General features: G+C 50.4%; 1 protein-coding gene across 7 annotated transcripts in view; it reads left to right on the top strand.

Annotated features, from left to right (window-relative positions):
- KIRREL3 (kirre like nephrin family adhesion molecule 3) overlaps positions 1–25418 on the top strand; it is a 556991-nt gene that overhangs the window by 405262 nt on the left and 126311 nt on the right. For all 7 annotated transcript variants that reach the window (XM_045483435.1, XM_045483436.1, XM_045483432.1 and 4 more), the window contains one exon: positions 24633–24710. In XM_045483435.1, the coding sequence (XP_045339391.1) occupies positions 24633–24710 (78 nt within the window). The remainder of the gene's footprint in view (positions 1–24632; positions 24711–25418) is intronic.

The raw sequence follows: 25418 nt of genomic DNA, 5'->3' as shown, positions 1-25418 counted from the left end.
GGGCGGGGGGCGCTCAGCAAGACAACTTGGTACTTGGCCGTGAGCATCCAGCTCCAGTTGGATTACCTAGTTACCCAGTTACTCCATAATGATTTAGACCTGCAACATGGCGGCACTAAGCAATGTGATTCTTATTGATTTTGGCTCTGTGTCCCTCATGAACAAGGACACGTGAAGAGTGGCCTCTGTAATTCAAGATCCTCAGGTGCCTTTTCAGAGCCAAACATCTTGCTGTGTTTTCCCAAACGTGCACTGTAATCTGAGCTCATCCTTCACATCCCGTCTTGGAAACGCGGCCACGTCAGGGGAGGGATCCTGCGGCTGAGTAATGCTCTCCAATAGAGAGTTTGTTTTTAAAGAGAGGAAGTAAAGAATAATGTTCCCGTTCCAAGCTGCTGAGGGAATTAGGAAGGCAGACGGCCATTACTCAGTTGGAATCCTGCCAGGGCTTATGATATCATATTTATTTGCCAAGAAAAACACCTCCTTCGTATCTCTCAGGCAGTGAAGGGAAGCCAAAGCCCAACCCCAAACACGTTTTGTGCGGAAGGTTTAAGGCACACAGACGGAGCTTAATGATAACGGTGGCCATTTACATTTATGTAGTACCTTTTAGCTAGATGGACCCCCAGAGTTTGACAAGCATCAAGGACAGATGAACAGACAGGCGTGAAGTGCTACACAGATCCCTTTGTGCTCGCATTTCTTAAAGGCAGCCTGCCTCCCTCGGGCCCTCTTTGCCATTTGGCACGAAGGTAGAAAATCAAGCGCTGTCCTATCCGGGCCTCTGCTTCCAAACACTGTTAAGAAAACAGGGGATAAAGGTACCTCCTGTTGGTAACGTTCCACAGACTGTCTTGATAAAGGTTAACTCCTTTACCGTGCATTCCATAGAGCTATGCAAATGAATCCCGAGACGTCTGATAGCTGATTTCGTTGAGTTAAATGGCCGTTGTTGGGGATCTGGCCTGTTGGCTGTGGCACATGTGTGGTGGTGGCATCTAACCTGCAACTTTGATGATGTCAAGGTGAGGAAGCTCTTCCCGAGTCTTAACGCACCCCTCTCCCCTCCTCCACCCCGCTCCAGTGAGACAGAAAGAGAGGGGCTGGTAGGGCCAACAGCCATTCCTCTGAGCGTACTGGTGCGAGAGGACAATTAGGCCCTCATAGAAAACTTGGAAAAGCCACCTTTGCTCTGCTCAGCCTGCCTGGACAACAAGGCTGGGCCAAGCTCACGGGATTGGGGCCGAGCCAGAGAAACGTGTGCAGGATGCATTTCCAGACCACTGAGGGCCAAGCGATGGGAAGGAAGGAGGGGATTATCTGAGAATCCAGCAGCATGAGGAGCAACTCTGACAAGTTCCAGGGACAGGCAGTGACGGAGAACATGGACAGGAGTTGGCCAGACCACGTAGGGTATTTTACAGAATCTACATCTGGATAGCAAAGAGATGGGAACCCCAACACCCCACTTCTGGGCCACCAGCCGTGACCACCCTCTGTCCAGGAGCTGGACCGTGCTCCGAGGATGCATGGATAGTATTTATTCTCCTCCCTTGAGCACCCGGTCCACACCTGCAATCATGCACCGGGTGCCCTGATGGCCACTGACTTGTATTTCTCAGATTTCGCTCATGAGGACGGCTTTGTGGCGGATACAGCATCTCATTTTCCAGGAGGTCCTGAGGGGCAGCCACCAGACTCGACATGCTGAATGTCAGTTACATTAAGCTAACACACTCGCATCATTGAAAAACCCTATTTACACATGATAAACATGGGGATAGGTGCCACGGAGGAAATAATACAGTATTGATTAAAACAATGGCCTGTAATGCCTTCTCAAAGGCTGCAGTCACCAGTAGGTTCCTCAGAGGTCCCCCCACCACATACACAGGCAGCCCTACTCCCAACCCCCCCGCCCTGCACCGGGCAGCCTCGGCCGTCATTCTCCAAACTGAGAAGACAGGCCTTTCCATGGGCCAAGGCTAGTAAGCAGGGGCCGCCTTTTATGGAGCCCCCGCTGTGTGCCAGGCACTGTGCTAAGTGCTTGATTTCGTTTTACCCCATAGCAGCTCTTTGAGGTGGGTGGTACCATTATTCCCATTTTACAAAGAAGGAAGCGGACACAGAGAAGAGTTAAATGTCTTGCCTACCGACAAGCAGGGGGAGCCAGGATGTGAAGCCAGGTCAGTCTAACTCCAGAGCACATGCTCTATTCATTATGCTAGGCTCCTTTGTGTATCCGTTCCGCGTCTATATATGTACATACGTAGATGGGGAGTGAGAGAGCCACTCCCAGTAGTAGGCTGGGCATTAGGGGCTGGGGCGCTGGACAAGACTGTTATTACCGATTGGGGTTGGTGCGGGGGGTCACCATTAAGAAGCTCAACAATAGCCATGATCCAGGCTGCCCTGTGCTGGGATGCACCTGCCATTCAGCAACTCTGGAGGTTTCAGAGGCTCAAAAATGGAAGACCTCAGTTTGGAAAGATAACTTATTGCCCTAGAGCTGCTGGCAAGCCTAGAGCAAGAGTTATTTTCCCTAGTAACCACGCCATGCCCTCCGTTCTGAAGGAGTCCATAACCAGCTGAGGGCAGCAGGAGGGTCTGTGACCATAGATTGGTGAGTCAGACAGAGGAGGCTTCAATTGCACACAGGAGGTGTAGGGCCAAGGGAGCAGGCTAGAGATGTGTCTGGTTAATTTTCCATGATGACGTGTGGCTGGTATCAGACGAGGGGAGACATGGAAGGGTCTGGCCCCCAAGAACAGATAGTGGTATCCCCATCCGTAAGGAGCAGCGCCTCTCTGCTCTGTCATTTACTGGTTGCGTGACTTTGGGCAAGCCACTTAAGCCGTCTGAGCCTCATACCAAAACTAAGGATAATCCCACTTCTGGGTCAGTGCTGTGAGGACTTAATAGGAAAATGAGTGACTGCAGGGAGCAGTGTAGCCAGTGCTCAATAGAATCTGAGTGCAGACGGGGAGTACTTGGTGACCTGCCCTTTCCGTCCTCATGGACTGTAGGCCTGAGGAGATCCAGAGACCTCTGCGTTCGGCTCTCACTCCCTCCCTTGGGGAGACCAGGAGCTGAGGGGGCCAGCCCGCGTCTCAGCCTTCCCTGCTGAGCCGCCTAGAATTGGAAGGTAAATGGGCAGATTTTGCATCTAGCCGAAATCCTTGCTTTGCCGGGTTCGCTTTCTTCCGCTGTAGCAGAGGATTTCTACTAAACCCTCCAACCGTGTCTGGATTATTGCTTCCAGCAGCATCAGGGGAGTGCGTTCTGATACCAACTCTCACAAAACATTGAGAGCAGAAACACACACCAGGGCTCAGCAAGGCTGGGAAAGGCAGTCACGGGCACTGCTGGAGAAGTGCAAGCCACCTAGCAAACAGCCCATCCTGGAGGCGGCCCCTGGTCTCTAATCGGAGCAGGCGGCCAATGGAGAGTTCACCCTCTCACTGGAGAGATGAGAAACTTGAAGCCCAGAGAGGGTCATTGATTTGCTCAAGATCACCCAGTAAGGCCAGAGAAACCACACAGGCAGACCAGGGCCAAGAAAAGGGAAGGACCCTGGCTCTGGAATCGGCAGCCACTTAGATGTGTGACCTTGGGTAGGGTGCTTAACTCCCAAGAGTCTCTGTTTCCCCATCTGTTCAGTGAGACTGACTCCGTACCTCATATAACCAGGGAGCCATGAGGCCAGGCCTGGTCTGTTACAGGTGCTCAGTTAAGAGTCGCCTTGCTAGCACCTTCCCTCTTCTCTCCCCGGGTGAATCTTTCCCTTCCTTATCAGAACACACCAGAGGCCGCCCCTGTGCAAGAACCAGTGTCTTATTCTCGTTCTGAGACTTAATCTTGGCTTAAGAGGAGACTCATGGATCAGGCCGTGGTCAGGGCGGACAGAGGGTCCCTCAAACCAGAAAAGTCCAGGGCTGGTTCTTGCTTGCTGGGCTCGGAGAGGAAGACAGCAGAGCAGTCTCGGGCTACATGTGGCCCTGCTTGTCCAGGGTGCACAGACACCATGCCAACCGCCTGGCCCGACTCACCAGGAAGGCAGTGCATGAATTCCTGGGACCACAGAGGGGTTGGTCTGGGCAAGCTAAAGACTCTCTGTCGCAGGAGGAGAGGGACTTCTGGGCTCCTTCCCCATTCACAGCCCTCTGCAGTTTGCCTCAACCTCCCTTTCTTGATTTCCCTATACAGATCCTTGCCCTGCTGCCACACTCAGTGCTCCCCCTTGTCCGTTCCCAGCCTGAACCTTCGCCCAAGCCATTCCTCCTCCTTCGAATGCTCTCGCCCCCATCTCCCGGCCCGTCCTTGGCATCCTGCGCGGCCCAGCTCTAGTCCCACCTCCTCCATGAAACGCTCCGTGGCCAGATGAGCACAGGGGTTATTGGTTGCCCTTTGTGTGTGCATCCCATGTCCCCAGCTGTGGGGGGCCCTGGAGGGCTGAAATGTGCCCAGTGCATCCGTATGCTTTCATACAATGTCTGGCCCGGTCAGCATATAAATTCCTATGGACAGTCACAGTGACATGTACCAGTATTAAAAAAATGATGTGACCTGTTTTTAAAGACTTTGTCATCCAAGGAGACAGGCAGACAGATGAGGCAGACAAATAACCTTAGCAACAGAGGTAGAAAGCAGTGGGGGACATGGGGGCAGAGAGGGTGTTTGGGCACCCAGGTTACCAGCGACAGAAACTTGCAAGCATCATCCAGATCCAGATGCAAGTCCAGATGTTGAGAAGGACACAAACGCCATCCCGCTCATCCCCGTGGGGCCAACGTCGCATGGGTTCTTATGCGCATCCCCCTGTTTTCTGCCCCTGCCCCTCGTGTCCCTCTCTCCAGCTCTCCCCGCCGACCCTTGCCAGTTTCCTGCTTCATCCTGTGCCCTGTCTGGTTCATGAGAGAAGTTACTGGTTAAGCGAGAGAGTGGGTCCTGGGGACCCTGAGTGTTCTGCTGAGCAAAGGCCCAGTAGAAATCTAATAAGCAGATCAGAGGGATAAAAGCTCAGGCAACAAGCAGGAGGATTTAAGGAAATGAGGATATTCAGTCCCGAGTACCTGAGGACGTCGTAATTGACAGAGCAGAGACTGAGCTCCCCAGGCCCCACGTGGAATTTAAGAAATTGGATTTTACACTCACCTGTGTTTGGGAACTAACTACCCTCCCAAGTGATAAATTCCAAGGGCTCTGGGGGGGAAATCACCAGAAGCCACACCACCATCATTTGTTTAGTCTCTACCTGTTCGTCTTCCAGGACCATGGACGGCCGGTGGGGAGGGAGCCCTTCAGAGGCATTGGTGAGCTCTGGCGGAGACCTTCCCCGGCTCCTCATAAAAGTGACATGTGTTGGGGGACAGAGCACCGGCTTCGGGTTAGATCCTGATCTGGTTCTACTGCTCCCTAGCTGTGTAGCCTCAGATCGTCATGCCACTTTGCTGATCCCCGGCGTCTTCACAAGTCAAGTGGTGATTCCTGTCTCTAGGTGTGGGGAAGGTAAAATGAGAGAATGTATGGAAAGCCGTCTCACAGGGTCGAAACTTGCTCGTGGACTCCTCGGGGTTGGTAAGCCCAGACCTGCCGTGACATGAAAGGCTGGAACGTTTACATTTCCAAGGGTTGTGGATAGGTCTTCGAGACAGAAGAGACAGTACTTGTGCTGAGTCAGAGGGGCAGAAGCCTACTGACTGGCCAGGAGCAGTTTGCTAGCACATTCAGAGAGTTCTCCATGGGGAGAGGCAGATTCCAAGACACAGGAGCATCGTTACAGCCCCTCCCCAGGGCCCACACAAGCAGTGTGTGTGCACACAAGCTCACCCACGCACCCCACACACTCTCACACAGGTGAGACACTCCCTGCTCACCACACATCCACCCACAGCGACACACGCACCCACCTGTTCCGATGTGCGCATACACACCCCCACTTGTATTAGACACGTGGGACCCATGCCCATGTGGAATTCCATATCCAAGATTCAGATCTCTATCTTCCCTTTCCTGGGACATGTGAGGCCAGGATTCCTCCAGGGGATTCCCATTTTGCCCTCCTCCTTCTTCGAGAGATGCTAAAGAGTGAATGAAGACGGGGGTGCCTGGGTGGCTCAGTCAGTTTAGTGGCCGACTTTGGTTCACGTCATGATCTCATGGTTTTGGGGTTCGAACCTCATATTGGGCTCTGCTGACAGCTCAGAGCTTGGAGCCTGCTTCAGATTCTATGTCTCCCTCTCTCTCTCTGCCCTTCCCCTGCTCGAGCTCTGTCTCTCTCCCCTGCCCCCCCCCTCAAAAATAAATAAACATAAAAAATTTTTTTAAAAAACAGTGAATGAAGACAAGTCCTTAAATGTACAGATAAGCAGGGGTGAAAGTGGTGTTTTCCTGCTGCAAGCATCCCAGGTCCAAAAACTCCCAAGGGTTGTTTTTCTTGGAGAAAAAAATACTGTTTTACTGTAGGGTAGTTGGGTAGCAGAGGGATTGGTCTGGTTCGGTGCAGCCCCGTGGGGCAGGTCAGGACAAATGAGTCAAAGTCGCAGGGCAGGAGGGGATATTTAAGCTCAATATAAAAGAACTTTTAAATTATCATAGCTCTCCAAAAATGAAAAGCCCAGCCTTGTAAAGTACTGGGCTCCCGTCTCTAGAAGGATCCAGGGGGAAACCATGTGACTACTTCTCCGAGATGCCGTAAAGGGGGATCCTGCACCAGACTTGAGGGTGAGTCTGAATGACCTCAAAGGCCCTTTCTGTGTGAAGAATCCAGAACTGGGGTGTCGCCACTCAGCTTCTCCCTCAGCTACTTTTGCTGAAGGCAAGGGTGGAATCTACGACGGAGGAGGGATGACCCATCTCCAGGATGCTGGTCCCCACGTCGGACTCCCCCTCCAGGTTATTGGACTCACGCTGTGCAACAGATGCTCAGAACTTCTCCTTCCAGAGACCCGTGTTGCCTGCATTCTGCCTCTGCCCTCTGCCATCGACCCGACTGAGTGCAGAAGTCCAGAGACTGAATTTCTCTCGGGTGACATTTTGATGAATTTAGACCCAAAGTCACTTGGCTTATTGATCCCAGAGAAAATGTTCATCCTTTAAAGACCACCCAACTGCATACTTAATCCATATGCCACACACCGGGTCGATAAGAAACACCGCCAAGACAAACATGTTGCTGAGGCCTTTGTTGAAAGAGGACTTTGTGACTTTCTAGTTCTCTCTTCCTTCCACTCCAGCAGAGCTGTCTCGCCATGTGGGGAAATGCCCACTGGGAGATTGAGTGGGATCGGCAGGAAAGCCGTGGGTTTGGGGTCTCAGCCTGTGCCACGGCCAACGATGTGCTCAGGGACTGTGAGCCAGCCCGTTAGCCACCCTGTGCCTTAGTTTGCCCGTCTGAGAAATAGGATCCTGACCGCCCCCTCTCCAGTCACACGGTGAATGGCATCGCCGTGTGTAACAGCGGCCTAGCACAGGGTAGCTCCGAAGTGTCCTGCTTCTGAGCTGATTAGAAAGGGCCCTCTCGATGTGCCTCCAGAAACAAAGCACGAGGGAAGAGAGGAAGCACATCAGCTGGCTCCCAGGGGCCCGTGCAGCCACAGTCAGAACAGCCAGGAGCGCCAGCCCCAGCCACGTGCGGGCCGAGCTGTGGCGCCTGACGCCCGCTGCCGGCTCGCGTTGGGCTCCAGTGACAGCAGGTTGTAGACGGAGATGCTGAGGCCCGGTGACTTGTCCAAGTGATGTGACACTTCCTAGCACTAAGTGATGTGCAAGGGAAAGGGACTAAATAGATGCTGTCTAAAACAGAAGCTCGGGGAAGCAAAAATTGTCTGTCTTGGTCGCACGGTATCCATAGCGACCAGAACCGATGCCTAGTGAGCTCTCAACAAATACGGAACGAGTGACTAAGTCAGTGAATGATGAACAGGGGGGAAAAAAAAAAAAACCATCAACGATATGAACCTGAATGACTAACCACATGAGGCTGACTTACAGCACATTTCTGCATAAGTGAAAAAGGCCGGCAAAAAGCAGAAGACGTACCGAGCCCGGTTCTCAAACCACCAGAAGAACTCTCAGGTCTGTGCCCTCACCTTGGCCCCCAAGGTTTGGAAGGGAACTCGGGTGCCAAATCAGTTGGCGATCTGTCAGGACGTAGGGGCAGATTTTCCCGTCTGTTAAGTCACTCACCCCATGTAAGCATTTATTGAGTGCCTGCTGTGCGCCAGGCTCTGTGCGAGGAGATGCAAGGATCCGTTGAGCTCGTCCCCACCTCACAGCCACAAGGCTAGAGCCATTGTCTCCTCCATAGGAAGTCCCATAGCAAAGGGATGTGTGAGGCGTGCGGTGTCCAAGGAGGGGGTGCCCACCTGCAGGGCTGAGTGGGAGAAGGCCACGTGGAGAGGCTGTTTCCCTACGGGGGGTCTTGAGCTAGGAGTGGAATGAGGTGTTTGAGTCTCTGGCAGAAGAATGGCCAGGTCCCAGGCCCAGAACTGGAATCAGCAGGGCACATTCTCAGGCCTGCGCACCATGACCGGCCCTGCGGTCGGGCAGAGGACCGGTCAGGCCACAAGACTGGGGAAGGTGCTGGGCAGTCATCCCTGCCGGTCAGGGCACCCCCAGGATGGGAAAGGGGAAGGACGCGGCTCTGCCACTGGTGGCTCTGGGAGATGACCTCACTCCTCTGACGGTTAGTTTCTTCCTCTGTCCCTGGTTGAATGGGGTGATTTCTAAGTTCCCTTCCAGTTCTAACATTCTATGACATTTCTGACTAATGCACCAGATCAGATATGTACACAAGACCAGAGGCGTAAGAAAATACACAAAGAAACGTGGGTTAACCTAGTGCAAACAGTGTAAGAACTGAATAGGCTGGCTACACGGGCAGTGCTTGAAATACCTATGGACTCACCCTTCCGGGCCTCAGATCCTGGCTTGCAGAACCGTGGTTCCTCCCCAGCCCTCAGGGAAGGGGAACATTCCCAGCTGAGCCCCAGGGAAGTCTGGCCCTGCGTGAACTAAGTGTCCCCAGGTGACAGTACAGCCTTTGTGTGGTGCCAGGGGCTGAAACAGAAGTTACACCTCATCCCACAGAGCTCCCGACACACAGGGAAAAAATGCTTTGGTAAAAAGTAGTAGGAGTCCTCCCATGGCCCTCAGTCCCCTACAGGCAGCATTATTTCTAAGCTGCAGTCATCAAGGAAGGGGGCCTCTCAGACCCAACAAATCCAAAAGCTAGGGGGACCTTAGCGATCTTTTTGGTGAGAGGCTATTAGTTCTTTGGTGGGAGAGCATCATCCCCTCTGAGAATACACAAAAGTCATGGTTCTCTCCTAGAAAAATGTATACACACTCAGTTTTGTATGCAAATTCAGGAGGGTATGAGATGCCCTGATTGAGGTCCCCTAGAGGTCCGCAGACACCAGGTTAAGTCTCCTGCCCTAGTTCAGACTCTCTATTTCCTAAGTGAGGAAATTGAGTCCCAGAAAGCGCAGGTGACTCACCCAAGTTCACCCAGTTAATTAGAGCAGAGGCGGGTTCCCAGGAAAATCAGGCCAGCATCTGCCCCAAGCAGGGACGCTCCCAGCAGGGCACAGGATCGCTGATGTCTGACGTGGAGCTCGGTCCCTGCAGATGCCATGGCTCAACTCTGGCAGGGAGCGCAGAGAAGAGGGGCAACCAGGCCCCGGTGGCCGGCCCCCAAAGCTTCCGGCTTCTGCTGCCTCTCTCTTCATAGCAGAGAGGGACTTGGGTGATAGCAAGCTGACTCAGCACCCTCTGACACGTCATTCCACTCACCACACAGAAGGTTCCTCGGGGAACACTGGACAGGCACTCAGAGCTGCCCGCATCCTCACCCCCACGGTGTAGACAGGAGATTTGGATTTGTGAGTGGTGAAGTCCTATACCTGGGGGGAGGGGGCGGGGCACCAGGATCCGATAGGACTCAGACCAGATTCAGGTCTCGGCTCTGCTGCTCTATAGCTGAGCTGCCATTGGTGAGGTATTTAACCTTCCTGAGCCCCAGTTTCCTCAACTGCACAACCAAGACCATCATGGTGCCTCTTCCCAAGACTGGTGTAAGAATTAACTGAGGTAATTTATATGAAGTGCTTTACCACCGTTCCTGGCAGTACGTGATAGCTGTTTTGTCACACTGCCCGGGGCAGGGGACCTTACGGTGGTAAGTCCTTCCCTTCAGGATCTCACACCCAGCTTCTTACCGATACCTTCCCTGGTAGCGATGGATGTAGGAAGAAATCCCTCTTCCCACTGTTCCAAGCATTTGCTGAAGAGTGCAGCAGGGGGCCTCTGCAGAAGCATCTGGAAGAACTTGCTGCCATTAGCAGATGCTGCCCATGCAGAGGTTGTGAGTTTGCCCCCTCTGAAGATCCTAAAGGCACGTCAGTCGTGACCTTTCTGGAATGGTGGAGTGGCAGTCCTGCCAGGAGGTGAGGGAGGGAACCACATGAGCCATCGTGGCCATCCAGTCAGCAGCTTCAGCTCAGCAAGTCATCAGCAAAAACAGGATGAGACATGGAGGGATGGTGACTCACAGGACAGGAAGCAGAAATCACAGGTGGAGGCCCTCAGTCACGTCTGAAAGACCTGGAAGCCGGAACCAAGGTAAACAGACCCCTCTTCAGATGTTAAAGCTCAGCCAGGGGTGTGCTGGTAACCCAGCCCTCGGGAAGGAGAGCGTGCGGGGGGAAAAGCCTTCACAGCAGCCTTGTCCTACTCGTTGGTGGAAATACTCACCATGGCCAGTTTGAGGCTGCCAATGTGACCTCACCGAATGCAGATGGGAACCAGATTCCAGCTGGCACGAGATCACTGCTCCACTGGATGCAGCCGACACCCCAGGATGAGACAATGGTGTACATTCCCTGGGCTCCAGTCTGACCTTAGTCCTTGTGAAGAGACGCTAACACCTTGCACTGAAGATAACGTCTTTTTTTCTACTGAAACCTGCCTCCTTATAGTCCCCACTGCCTGGTCCAAACTCATTGCCCTAAAGCCCCGCAGTCAGTCTTTTCTCTTTCCTACTTGCACACCCCAACTCTTCACCTGTGCCTCGTGTGGCAAGACTTACAGACACTTGCTGGCCTGGCACCAGCCTCTGGGTGCTGCTGGGTCTGCCCTGCGCCCCTTGAAGAATGGCTTACAGAGCTGGGCGCCACCTTCCATGTGGGTCTGAGCTGTGCCAGGTTAGAACCTTCCATCACCTGCTTGAACTGAACCGGTCACGAGAGGACCTTTATCTGGGTCTTCCTCCAGGTTTGTTCTAATTCCTTGGCTGGTTTATAAGACCCCAAGGTGGACCTTAACCTTCTTTCTACCCCAGTGCCCAGCACGTGCCCTGTGCTCACTCTGCAGTTACTCAATAGCTGCTGGCAAGGTTGACGATGACCGTTTTCAGGCCCCTTGGCTTCTCTGATTCTACAAAGCACCAGCTGTAGCCCTACATTACCATGCAAGCCATGGGTGATAGGGCCCTGGAGGGTCATCATGAGCCAGCCCCTTTCCAGAGAGCTGAGCGTAGCTGTCCCCCAAGCGGCTGTGGACATCGTCTTCACAACGGTATAAGAGCCTCTATTCAGAACCAGAGCCCTCAGGCTAAACTGCAGGCTTATTTTATTCTTGTTCTGACTTTCAGCACACCCGTGCTTTTTATAATAATATATTACGTTGTTATTTTTCTAACGCCTCTTTGTGGAGTTGTTTACAGTATGTCCAGCCTTCGCTCCATATGTTTGAACAGGTCATAGGAATACACCTGTCCTCACCTTTACCTTCCAGCTTTTTGCATAAATTATCCCCCAGTCCTCACCACAGCCCAAGAGATCTCCACTTCACAGACTGAGGAAATGAAGCAGATACCTCCGATCAAAAGGCTACACTACTGTGTGAGAAGTCCCAAGGGGGATGGACCCAGTGGTCCAAGCTTCCTTGACTGGCTTCTCTTAGCCTCAGGAGCCAGGGGAGGACCTGGCTGTCCCATCCAAGATCTATACGTCAGAACAGCTGTGGACAATCTGCTCCCCAAATCCCTCGGTTTAAAGGCTCTCCTTGTCTTAGACCAGGTTACCTCACTGTGTCCTCCAACCAGAGAACCTTCTCCAAACTAACAAGAGGTACACATCCTTCCATAGTTCGGGCCTGGGCCACCAACTTCCTTCATGTGGCTGTGCCATCCTCTGTGGTCAGGACAGAGCCTGAGTCAAGGTCCCTCATGGTTTCTTGTGGACAGACTGGTCACAGACACACATGGGCTGCCACTGGCCACAGGCACTAAAACCTTGTGAGTTCCCTTGCTCCAGAACAGACCAGGAGTGGTCGGTGTGGATGCAGGTCTTCGGTGGTACCGCCCATCCCTGCTCTGAGAAGTATTTAATGGCCCACAAATGATCCAACCAGCAGGTTGGCGGGCGCAGGTGGGCAAGGGAGAAGATGGTGAATGGTGGTGAATACGTACCATTTTCTCTGCAGGGGAGATTTGTCTAAGGTGTGAGCTGGAGTCTGGAATTCCTTCCCATTCTCTCACCATAATATGGGAGCAGATGCATTCTCTCTTTTTCATACTATCCCAGTCATCCTCGTCCTCTCCTCAAATGGGGTCCCGTCTCTGGGACTCAGCTATCGATGTGCACGGCCTGTGCAGTCCCCTGCATGCCTGATGGCAATCAGCCTCTCACTGGGATAGCCTTGTGGGGAGTAAACTCTCATGTTCTTATTAAGTGATGGCTGGTGTTTCAGAATCACTCCCGTGGATCTGTTTGGGGTTGGTTCCTAATCAAAGCTCTCAGGCTCTCCTTTGCCCCCCCTCACTGCCGAAAGGTTAGCATTAAAGAGAAGAAAGGTGCTCTGGTTTCTGTTGCTGGGCTGCCAGCTTGGATCTGGGGTTCTAGGGAAGATGAGAGGGCTTGATTTTGTCCCAATTCTTGTGTTCAGATCCCAACTCTGCCGTTACCAGCTGGGTGACTTCTGGCAACTCTCAGAACCTCTCTGGTCCTTGTGCCCGCCTCCAAGAATATCTCGGGTGTCTTGAGGGTTCAAGGAGAGCTTGTATCTAACAGGTGCACGGAAGACAACAAACTTGTGTTAACTGCTGATAGCCAGTCACGACCACATTCTCTGACCCATGTTCTATCCCTCGGGAGTGAGGCGCTTCCATGGAGCTTTCTGGAATCAGTGGACCTTCCATAGGCATGTTGGGCAAGAGCAAGGGGGTGGAACCAGCCTGTGGCAGTCACCCTGGCCCTCTCCCAGAGGGACCCTCCAGCAACAGCTCACCCTGCGGGTCCTACAGCCCCTGCCCACATACACCAGTGGGGAGAGACTGCATTTGCACACCCTCATTTTCTCGAAGGCACAAGAAACCCTGCACCAGGGCCTCCATGTAGCTACATGGGTAGCTAGATAAATAATCACTAAATAAATAAATAAATAAAAATAAACAAAGAAAGCCTCCAATGAGCTTGAATTGCTGCCGTGCTGAGAGGTAACTGGCAGATTCAATTTAATTATAAGATACAGAGTTGTAATGGGGTGTGTGAGGCTCAAGGAGGATTTCAGTAATGGGAGGACAGCGGGGGTTCTCTGCCTTCTCTGCTGGCTCTTCTCCTAACCCCACCACCTCCTTTCCTCTCTCGCCGTGTGAGCTGGGGCAGTGGCAGGGAGCTCGACACTGCTCTGGAGGACAATGTCTGGCCCACCCTCAGGGCCTCTGCTCCTCTCTAGCCTCAGCTCCTGGAATCACCCAAGTTACCAGGCCCGGGCTGGTCCTCGCTCAGGAAGACGGTGAGGTGGGGGCAGCAAGGGGCTCCGTGCTCACAGCCCCTGCCTTCTTCTTCTGCTCCAGGGAAGGTGCCCAGCGAGGTACCGGCCCCTGCTGCAAGGCCAGGTGAACAGGCAGCTCTGATCTGTTTGCCTGAGGACAAAAGCAAACTATTGCCTGGCCTGCCTCTTGTACAGCTTTCTACCCAGAAAGTGGAGGGGCATCCTCCAGCCTACTGAGGCTTAGCCAATGCCCTTCCATCCTAGGACCCTGTAATAGGCGACCGTGTGCCTCCTCTCCTCTCTGTCTCTCTGTGTCTCTCTGTCTCTCTCTCTGTCTCTCATACCATCCCAGCTGCCCTCATTGTCTCCTCGGGTGGGACTGCCAGATTGGATGGCCCTACGCTCCGTACACCGCCCCCCCCCAACACCCAGAACACTGTTTCCTTCTGCCGCCCCTTTCCTTGTACCAGGTGAGAGCAACCGTCTCTGTCTACCCCACCCTATTCAGCAGAGGGCTTGAGGGCAGAGGCTGGCCATATCTGACTCCACTGATAAATTCCTTAAGGCCAGCTCCTGGCCCTTATGGGACTCTCTTGGTTAATCCTCAGCTTTTATGATTTTATTGGGGCCATAAATGGGTGACACAGAGGTTTGCAAGCACATAACTAAACAGCAGCCGTTCTCCATGCTTCCATGTCCTGCCTCCACCTCCCCGTCTCCCAGGGAGGCAATCCATCCTTCTCCAGGCATGGACTTTCCAGGGCCTGACTCCCACAAGGATTTCTCAGTGCCCCCTAACCCCCTGGCAGCAATGCCCATGACTCCATTGGCCCGCACCCTCTGAGCACATATGGTCCCCTTCTTCCCACTGGGGTCTCTGCTGGTCACCTGGGCTCAGCATCCAGACCGTATCCCAGCAGAATGGCACAGCCCAGGCTCTGGGATCAAATGGGCCTAGATTTTGGTCCTGGCTCTTCCACTTCCCAGCTGTGTGACTTCAGGTAAATTACTCAACTTCCCTGAACCCCACCTATACAATGGGGCTGATAATCCATATCTCCAGGAATCTGCGTGAAGATTAAATCCATGCATCAAGTTTATATTCATAGCCTTTTGTTGGGCCTCTGCCTTCCCAAAGATCTGGACCTCAAGTCCATGGAATGGGGTGTGAGTATGGGGAGGTAGGGGGGACTTTGGAGGCTTCCTCGTGGCGCTTGGTCTTAGTCCTTTGGGGACACTTTTGGTCCTAAAAGAAAAAGGAGAAAAGAGATGCCCTCTTTCTGCCTGGCCTCCTAGCTATGATTGACTGGCTGTACCAGGCTGAGCCTCCCCAGGGACAGGGCACACAGCTGTCAAGCATCTGGTCCCATTCAGACATTACTCACCAACTTCCAACTTTCTCTCAGGAAAAGTCTAAAAGCCTTGCAGGCATATGGCCTTCAGCAGTCCCTGTCCCTCACAGGATAAGCAGAATGATGACAGGCCAGGGGGGAGGGATGGCCTTCATGATCCTGTTTCTCTGTCATATTCCCTCACATAGCAATTAACCCCATGGGATCAGACATCTTAAACCAGAGATGGCTGAGGTAATCTTGTACATGTGATAAAACTGTTTCCATAAAATTCTTCAACCAATATTACTAAATTCTCCCTCTATTCCCTGCACCTCTTACAAAGATATTATACCAGTTATCCAAAGAACCTCACTCATAATCAGGTTTACTGGCTTCCACACTTACTAGCTGTATGACCCTGAGTGAGTTAGTGAATCTTTTGGATTATCAGTTTCCCATTCTAGCAGATAGGAATAATAATAGTACTTACAGAATTTTTATGATTGAAGAAGATAATGCGTACAAAGTATCTAACACAGAGACTAATAAATCGTAAGCAATCAGCAAATTGCAACTGTTTTTTTTAATGTTTCTTGATTTTTGAGGAAAAGAGAGAGAGTGAGTAGGGGAGAGGCAGAGAGAGGGGAACAGAGGACCTGAAGCGGGCTCCTCACTGACAGCAGCAAAGCAAGCCTGATGTGGGGCTTGAACTCATGAACCATGAGATCATGACCTGAGCCAAAGTCAGATGCTCAACCAACCGAGTCACCCAGGTGCCCCTATAAATGGCAACTTTGATTGTGATGATGAATGAAGTGAGCTTGGCCCCAGATGGGGGAGCCCTTGGTGATACCAACCAGTGGAGAGGGGCAAGGCTGGGCTGCATCCAGCCCCCCAGGAGGTAGGGTAACCTGTGTCCCAGTTCCAGGGTGTAGAGGAGTGTGGGAGGAGTGCAACCCCTGGGGTCTGCATTGATGCCCAAGTGGCCCAGAGGAAGGCCACATTCTCAGTCAGTTGGTGGCCATGTTGGAATTCCAAGCAATTAATTAGTTGGGAGAAAGACCCCAGGCAGTGTCTGAGGGTAGAAGATGAGCCCAACCTTCTGTGAAAAGAAAGATGGCAGGAGCCAGGCAAGGTCTCCAAGAGCCAGCCCGGTGGGCAGAGACTCAGTTCTCATGGAGGACTGAGAACAGAGCATGGCAAGGTGCATCAGGCATGAAGTCAGGCAGACAGGTGGACCCAAGCTTTGCCACTCAATAGCTGAGGGACCCTAGGTGACTCCTCACCCATCTAAAATGTCCATTTCTTTATAAATAAAGATAAGAATAGTAACACCTGTCTTTACAAGGTCGGTGTGAAGGGGAAACAGGATGAGAAAAGTCAAACGCCCATTGCCACCCTTTTAATGTCCGATTTGTCTTGAGCACAACGTAAAGTCAGGCCAGTGGACCAGGAGTTTGGGGAAGCCAGAGGAGTGGTGACCACATGGGCACCAGACTTCCTGTAGGCACGTGGGGTCTGGGGCCAGCGGCAACATGGGCAGTCATGGACCCCACAGCTGGTGGTGAGGAATCACTGAAAGACTGCCTGCCTTAGCCGCCCTGTGGACAGGGCCGTGCCAGCCAGTAAGGGAAGGCTGAGGCGGCTGAGGAGGCCAGGGGCTGGCAAAGGGCTTCCCCAGAGTTACTTCTTGCCATTGCTACATATGAAGCTGAAGCTTCTTACCATCAGGTATCGGAGGGAGGTCTGCCCCTGCAGGAGCTAGCAAGGATGAGCTGGTGGGTCACAAAGACCTTTGGGAATTATCACAATGATTGCTGACCCTTCCTGAAAGAAGATAACGCCACTTGAGCTTTGCCATCTAATTTATTATCTTAAAAACTTAAGACTATAGCCGGTTCAGGTTTCTCCTACAAGAATTTAATTGGTATGTAATAGCACAGGCAATTAAATAGAAATCAATAGTTTAAAACAACTAATTGATACTTAATATGAATAGGGAAAAACTTAGTTATAATATAATTAACTCATATTAAATACGTAATGAAATAGCAATTATGTCTTTACAACAATGTAAAGTTTATAGTTCTTTAATAAACCTAGAGTTAGCAAGCACTGAGAGTCAAAAATTATGAAACAGGTATTATTGGGCTTTTAAACATTTATTACTTGTCCTGGAGGGCCAGAGGCAGACACTAGTCAGGATTAATAAACCTTTGCTATTCCCCTCTTCAGGCCTCTTTACTATAGAGGTTGATCAGAAAACTGTGATCTCTGCGTGATTTATGGGCACCATTATTGCCCGGGATGTGAGTAATAATGCTGAAACCAGGGTGAGGCAGAACTGAAGCAGAAAGCAGGAGCTTAGCAGAATCAAGGTGAAGACTTCTCAAACACGAGGCTCTGGCATCTTGTGATCACCCAGGCATCCTGGCAAGACTGGCTTTTGATGAGTCAGGCCATCAGTATGGACGCCCACCAAGGGCAACCCCCCAGACAAATCTCCAGCCTTCGGGGGCCCTTAGCGAGAGCCACCCCATGACCTGTAGCAATTATTGCCATTAGTGTGGAAATAATTCACATGCTGCTAATGACACTTTGTTTTACTGAACTACAGTGTTTGATTTTCGTTCACCTTTTCACAAGTATATGCCTTACATAGTCAACTGGATTATCATCTCATTGTGGGAGGAAGCTTGCCTTACATGTTTTTGTCTTGCGCATGGTGCACTTAGGAGCCTCTCCATGAGCGTCTGTGGACCGGATACCATACCTGTCACACTTTATAAATATGTGCTGGTTGTGCAGGGCTGGTACTAACACTTGTGGCAGAGTCTACCCATATATTATTCCATTGCTTTCTATGTTATTCATTACATAATGACTTGATCTACAGAAGACATCTGCTCTCTGAGGTCAGTAAAGCTGATTGAAAAGGTATTTCTTCAGGGGCGCCTGGGTGGGTGGCTCAGTAGGTTAGGCATCTGACTTCAGCCTAGATCACGATCTCATGGTTCATGAGTTCGAGCCACACATCAGGCTCCTCATTGACAGGGTGCATTCTCTCTCTCTCTCTCTCTGCCCCTGCCCCTCCCCACTTTCTCTCTCTCTCTCTCTCTCATTTTTTTAAAATTTTTTTCACCACCTATTAGTTTTTAATTCTTGTCAGATGATAATAATTACATATTTATTTTAAATATATTAAAATAAATGCACAGGTAAAGACTATTACCTGTGTAATGTAGTAAGGAAAATATTTTAATAAAAGTAGATATAAAGCCATGTTCTAACAGCATACTTTTTCATAAAGTTCTATACAACATACATGCGTGAATTCTATTATTTTTTTTCTTATTCTTTTTTCCCCTTTTTATTTTTTTCATTTTATTTTTTATTTTTTAAAATTTACATCCAAATTAGCATATAGTGCAACAACTTCAGGAGTAGATTCCTTAGTGCCCCTTACCCATTTAGCCCATCCCCTTCCCACAACCCCTCCAGTAACCCTCAGTTTGTTCTCCATATTTATGAGTCTCTTCTGTTTTGTCCCCCTCCCTGTTTTTATATTATTTTTGTTTCCTTTCCCTTATGTTCATCTGTTCTGTCTCTTAAAGTCCTCCTATGAGTGAAGTCATATGATTTTTGTCTTTCTCTGACTAATTTCACTTAGCATAATACCCTCCAGTTCCATCCACGTAGTTGCAGATGGCAAGATTTCATTCTTTTTGATTGCCGAGTAATACTCCATTGTGTATTCTTTATCCATTCATCCATCGATGGACATTTGGGCTCTTTCCATACTTGGGCTATTGTTGATAGTGCTGCTACAAACATGGGGGTGCATGTGTCCCTTCGAAACAGCACACCTGTATCCCATGGATAAATGCCTAGTAGTGCAATTTTTAGTTTTTTGAGGAACCTCTATATTGTTTTCCAGAGTGGCTGCACCAGCTTGCATTCCCAGCTTGTTCTCTCTCTTTTAAAATAAGTAAATAAACTTTTTAAAAATGTATTTCTTCATAGCTCATGTAATCATCCAAGACTGCTTCACTTGGGAACCCCATCACCTCAAACACAAGAAGTCCAGAAATGCGCCATTATCCCCCCCCCCCATGGCCTAATTGGCTTCCTTTGTCAGCTGCTTCTGACACAGACACCTCTCTTCCCCCAACCTCCCCAACTAAAGCCACTGTGGTCATCTGCCCCCTTCTGCTTGGCCACTCTGGCACTCAGCCCATAGTCTCTTCCCAGAATGTCTTTCAGATTCACCATGTTCTCTCCATCTTCAGCCCCTCTGGGGCCTCAGCCTCATTTGCTGTACCCACCTGGCTGGTCTTCCTGACTCACTTCCTCTTCCAGTCCCTCGACTTGTAGCTACCACAATAGCCTCCAAAGAACACCGCCCCAAAGTTCATTATTCATTATATCACTTTGAATGAGTCTCCCCTTTCATACCTGTAAAGAAGGGGGAGGAATTTAACGGTCCCTACTCCCCAATCTGACATTTCATTTCTATTTGTTGAGCTCGCCCTTACCAGCTACTTCATTGTAGGCATTCTTCACCAAGTGCATCTGATTTTCATACTAACCATGTACAGAGCGTCTTACTATTAGTATCCACATTTTATAAAGTGCAGAGACACCCAGAGCATGGCTCACTCTGGAGTGCTAGAGCAAGGCTCCAGCCAACACTGAGAGTTTCGAAGCACACATGGCCTCCCTGTGACTCTAGCCAGGTCCAGCTGACGCCTTCTCCATATGGTCTCAGGAACCATCTGGTGAGCTATTTTCAGCCTCTCCACTGCTCTCCTGTGTCAAGGTGGCAGGGATGGAGAGGCTCTGAATGTCCCCCTGAGAAAGCTCAGGGTCCTTTCACTTGCTTTCTGATCTCAGGCTGTCTTCAGAGAGTAGGGAGAGAGAGAGCAGATGTCAGCCCATCATCTCTCACCAGGAGTACTGCAATAGTCAAACAATGGCGCTCTCTTGTCTGGGCTTACCCCTCCCCATCCATCCTCTGCACCAGTGCCAAAATGGTCTTTATAAAATGCAAACCTGGCCTGTCGGTTCCTTCAGAGCTCTCTGAGAGAAGAATCTGCTCCAGGCCTCTCTCTTGGCTTGTAGATGGCTGTCTTCATGTTCATATGGTGTTTTCCCTGTATGTGTGTCTGTCTCCAAATGTCCCCTTTTTATGAGGACACCAGGGGCATTGGCTTAGGGCCCCTCTAATGAGCATTTTAACTTGATTATCTCTGTCAAGGCCTTATCTTCAAATAAAGTCACGTTCTCTGGTGAATCCACATTCCACATGTGAATGAGGGGGAGAGGGGAAGGGCAGGGAAGAGACATAGTTCAACCCACAACACTGTCCTAGCCAGGGCCACCAACGTCTGTTCTCTATTGTCTGGTCTGTCTTGATTCACAGCCTCGGCAGCCCTGGGATCCGAGACCTTCCCCTGAGAAAGCTAGAAATCAGACCCGGCTTCTAACCTGAGTACTATTATCAGCTCGTACTTTGCCCTTGAACTGCCCTTTTACTTCTCTGAACCTCAGTCTCTGAAACCAAACTGGAGGAAATAGACCATTCTTCCTCACCTAGTTCACAGAGCTACTGTGGGCATCTAATAAGGTAGTGAATATGACAGCATCGTGTAAAAATAAGCGTCCCGCAAATGTGAAGTAATAGCACTGTATCATTGTTATTACCTCTAAGAATAAAGAAATCCTAAGGCTAGAAAAAGTCCCATCGTCACCCTGTGAAACTGAAGGAAAACGGTTCCATTTACAAAGTCAGCCCTTTTTATTCCTCCCAGAGGAAAGCTCCGTTTCCTAGACTTCTTTTCCAATGAATTTACAACTTTCATTCACTCGGCCACGATCCTCACCTAGCTGACTCCATTGTGCCACGTTTCAGCCCACCTGGTTTGATACTGACCTGGGTAGGGGAGAGCAGGCTACTGCCCAATAGTCTTTAGTCGGTGCTTGCATCGAATCATCAGATTTATCCTGAGCTCCTGCCATGTGCCAGGCACTGTGTTGGGGACTAAGGGCTCAGAGCTGAAAATGGCACAATCCTGGCCCTTCTGTGGCTCACAGTCCAGGAATTCCTGGGGTTCATTCACTTCTTCCCAAGAAACAATACCCTTTCCCCATAAATGTTTCCTTGCAGAATAGTATTTCTTAAGCCTTTGCTCTCCTCAGACAGTGCCCTCCCCACCCCATCTGCCGGTGACCCTGGACTTCTTTGCTGTGAACTTTCCTTTTAAGCGAGGATGACTCAATTCCTATTCATCATTTTCCACGGCTGCCTTTGGTACATCTGATGGTTCCGTACTGATAAGTGCTCAACCAAAGGCTGCAGCCCTAAGGTCCACATGGAGAAGACCCTGACATCTTGCTGTTAAAATGGGCATCTGTGATCTGATTCCACTGTCGGTCCCAGCCTTGTGTGACAAGGAAGGTGGCAGTCTGGTGGCTGGTCTAGCTCACAAAGTGAAAGATTCTTTGTGTCACAGTCCATCATCTTTCCCCTAAGAGGAGCCTGCTTCGTTTGGCGGGGGTAGAGTTTCTCCAAGACAAAGCGATTACTTCCCGATGCCACCCCCGCCACACCCCATCCAGCCCTCTCTCTGCTCAGTGCCTTTGACAACACACCTCCTCCCCTCTTGGATTTCCACATTCTCCTCCCCTCCCCCACCTCAGCCCTGCTTCCTCCTGCGGACCCAGTGACCTCTAATTTAGCTCTGCAAATCTCTCCAAAGAACATCCCAAATTTTCATATGTGGATAGCTATCTAATTCTCACTTCACTAATTCTCCAACCTGCTCGTTCTTGCAAGGATCCCAGTGGCTTCTCCCCACTTCTCAGTGAGGACTCAGTTGGAGAGCCCTCTCACTTAATACATTTCTTCAGTGTGCTTATTAGCGCCTTGTAATATAGCTGCCTAAATAATTAAGACTAACCCACACGTATCAAATTAAATGAGCCAAATACATTGAGAAATTGCCTCACCCTCCATTTCTTTTATTAATCAGGTTTTTAAAAAATTCTTTTCCTGCTCATTTGCGAAAATCAAACATGGTCCGTGAGACTCTTACTTACAATAACCATCCATGTGGCCTCTTTCCTCAGGCAGTCACCCTGGGGGCAACCTATTATGTGACACACGATGGGTTGAGTTGGGGTGGCAGAGACCGCCAACATAGACGATCTGGACTCAACAGGTCGCCCACACTCTCTCAATCTTTAGGAGAATTATGCCTGCTCCATTTTCTTGAGAGCTTAGGGGATGGTCCAGCAAGACCAACAGGAATGTTGGCCTAAATCCATCCAGCACCTTCTGCCCCCACTCCTCCGTGCTTCCCTGGGCTCATTGCAGGGACCCCAGCTCCTTTTCTCATTAGGAGTCACTGCTGATGTGCTTTAGATGGGCATAAGAAGTCAATGGAAAATATAATAAGAACCGTCAGCAGTTTTATCATTGTGGTGATGAACAATGGTCGTGCAATTATAATGGGCTGGTTAACTCTGCCTGTCGTCAGCATGTTGAGGCTTCTATACAGTCCCAGAGTCTCAGGCAAGGGGCTATTGTTCGCAGGGGCTGAGAGCCTCCTCATAGCTTGTACTTCCGCTGGCCCCCTCCTGGCAGGCTGCATTCCTGCCTCTTGAAGGTGGTTGTTAGAAAGAATCCACAAATATAGTAAGTAAACATCAAAGGGGCTTTGATCCACAGGGCCCTCGACAGAGCAGGAGCCCTTGAAGAAAGAGCCAAGGCCTTGGATGAGGGAACTTAACATCGTCAATTTGGGCGCCTGAGATGTAAAGCTGTTTGAAGTGAGGTTGGCTTGGCCGTGCCTTCAGAAGAGCGTGCTCGTGGAGGGGACGGAAGAGAAGTGAGCGCCTTTGGAAAAGGCACGCTCAGATCTGCTTCTCTGCTCTTTACTGATAGTTAATAAACCCCTTTAGAGAATCAAGAGATCAAAGCTAGTAACCTCCCTGGGCCGTGGCATTCTGCCACCGAACGCCATGCTTTGTTTTTCTCTAGGGCAAGAGCCCCTAAGCTTGACTTATCTGTCTCTCATGGACCCTTTCATCCTGCAACCCATGGAGGGTAGACCTGGGTGACAAGAGGTGGATGGAGAGGTAGGGAGGAGAAATGAGCCCATCCTGTCTAAGCTCTAACAGCCTAGATGTTAACCTCCAGGGCTCAGAGAAACACCCAGTGTCCCAAGAGAAGTTGCTCTAATGCAGCACTCACTGGGACCCACCTTCCCTGAGACACGAATGGAGGGAACCCCTGGGTGCCCAGAAAGCCTGGCAAGCCCTGGGAGGGGGTGCAGTCACATTCCCTCTTCCAGAAATCATACCCCTTGTCCATTCGCCAAGTTTATGGCAGCTGTCACATTTGTATGAGTTCCAAGCAAAGAAGTGGGGCAGGGGGTCTAAAATAATCCTGGGAAGTCATTTGACATCTTTGAACTTCGGGTTTCCCATCTGCATAGTATGAATAGCAGTAACCTATCTGCTCACCTCATGGGGTGCTGTGGGGGATCAGAAGAGGAATTTGGTGTAGAATTGCTTCAAAGCCCATAAAGCGCTTAAGACAGATCAGAATTAGAGGATAAAAACCAGAGGGGAAATCTCGTTCTCTTGTGAGGCAGATGTACTCTAGTCCAACGCCCACACACGGCGGGCACCCATTTACCAAATGCCGTAAAAAAAAAAAAAAAAAAAAAAAAAAAAAAAACTCTTGCATTTGCTACCTAGAATCGTTGTCCTGCCTTATTTTTTCTGTTGTGTCAAAGTCTCGTGGGACCAGAATCTGTGTCTTGTGTCTCTTAGCCATTCCAATCCCTGTGCTCCACACTTGAGTCCACACCTCATAAGTGCTTGAGGACGGCACTGCCTTGTGCCGGAATATAGGAATGTATGGGAATCCCCAGACCCAGAAACTCACTCTCTCCCCAAAGGTAGACTCCTCTACCCCTACCTCCACCCCCACGTCTTCCCCCAAATTCACCCAGCCGCTTCGTCATTCTTCTGAATCACCCCCTGTGTCTGGTTGCCTTGCTCCATCCCGGACACCACTAGCTGGACTCTGCCTCTTTTTTTGGCAGGCCTGATCACAACCACAGCATGATCTGGGTATAGGCCCCCAGCCTGTATAGAGAGCCTCATTAACCTGTGAGTAGTGGTTACGAACGTGGACTCTGGAGCCATACTGCCTAGATTCAAACTCCTGGTTTTGCCACCAGCTGGTTCTTCCATTTAAGACTGCCTACTCAAAACATCTGTAAACGGGGATGCTATAAAATGGAGATAATGGTACGCACCTCACAGAGTTATCGTGCAGATCAAATGAGGAGTGATTGGCTTAAAATGATGCCTGGACCATAGCAAGTGCTACATAAATGTTAAATAAGTAGCCCTGTTTATAAAGGCAGCAGCTTCATAGCCCCTGCAGAGGGGCCTTCAATGACACCTGATCCATTCTAAGCTCACTCACCTGTGCTTTTCTTCCAGAACTGGGCCTCCAGAAGAGAGGATGCTGTCTGGTGCTGGGCTACATGGCCAAGGACAAGTTTCGGAGAATGAATGAAGGTCAGTGAGAACCTGCCCACACTCTTGGGGGTAAGGTGGAGGGTGAAATCCTCCCTGCAGCTGCCCTGCTGCTATGGTAGCAGGAAGAAGAACCTGGGACAGTGGGCAGAGCGGTTGGATTTCCATGAAGCTATTTATATAGTAATGTGGGGAAGAGTAGCTAATGCCTAAAACACAGCATGCTGATTGGTAAGCACGTTTCCTTCTGCTATCTTCCCTACTCCCTTTGTGCCCTCTACTTGTCTTCCTCTCTCCTTCCTACCTTTGTTCCCCAACCACTCACCCAGCACAATTAAATCTGCTTCTATTATCTTTTTTAATCCAGACCTCTCTACCTTTCTCTTCAATCATTCACATTTTTTGAATGCCTATTGAATAAACAGCACCTTACAGGGCACTTGGGAAAATAGTAAAGAATAAGGCAGAGCTTTTATTTTCATAGAACTTACAATTGGAAATCTGCTGTCTTTTCCAACTCCACTGGCCCTATCTCTCCCTCTTACTCATGGGCTGTTCCACCTTCCTTTTGCTCTGGGTCTTTCCTCTGAGGCTTCACTGGGTCACAGAAGGCTCTAGGAAGGTATTGACATTGATGTGGAGGCTGGGAAGTAAAAGGGGGGCTGTCACTTGTGGGCCTGCTATAATAAAGAGCCAATCCCCTCATCCCCAGCCATCTGTCTCCGTGCAGCTAATAACCCTCTCCATCAG

The sequence above is a fragment of the Leopardus geoffroyi genome, chromosome D1, assembly GCF_018350155.1.
Source record: "Leopardus geoffroyi isolate Oge1 chromosome D1, O.geoffroyi_Oge1_pat1.0, whole genome shotgun sequence".
NCBI classification, from domain to species: Eukaryota; Metazoa; Chordata; class Mammalia; order Carnivora; family Felidae; genus Leopardus; species Leopardus geoffroyi.
This window is presented reverse-complemented; position numbering and strand designations above follow the sequence as displayed.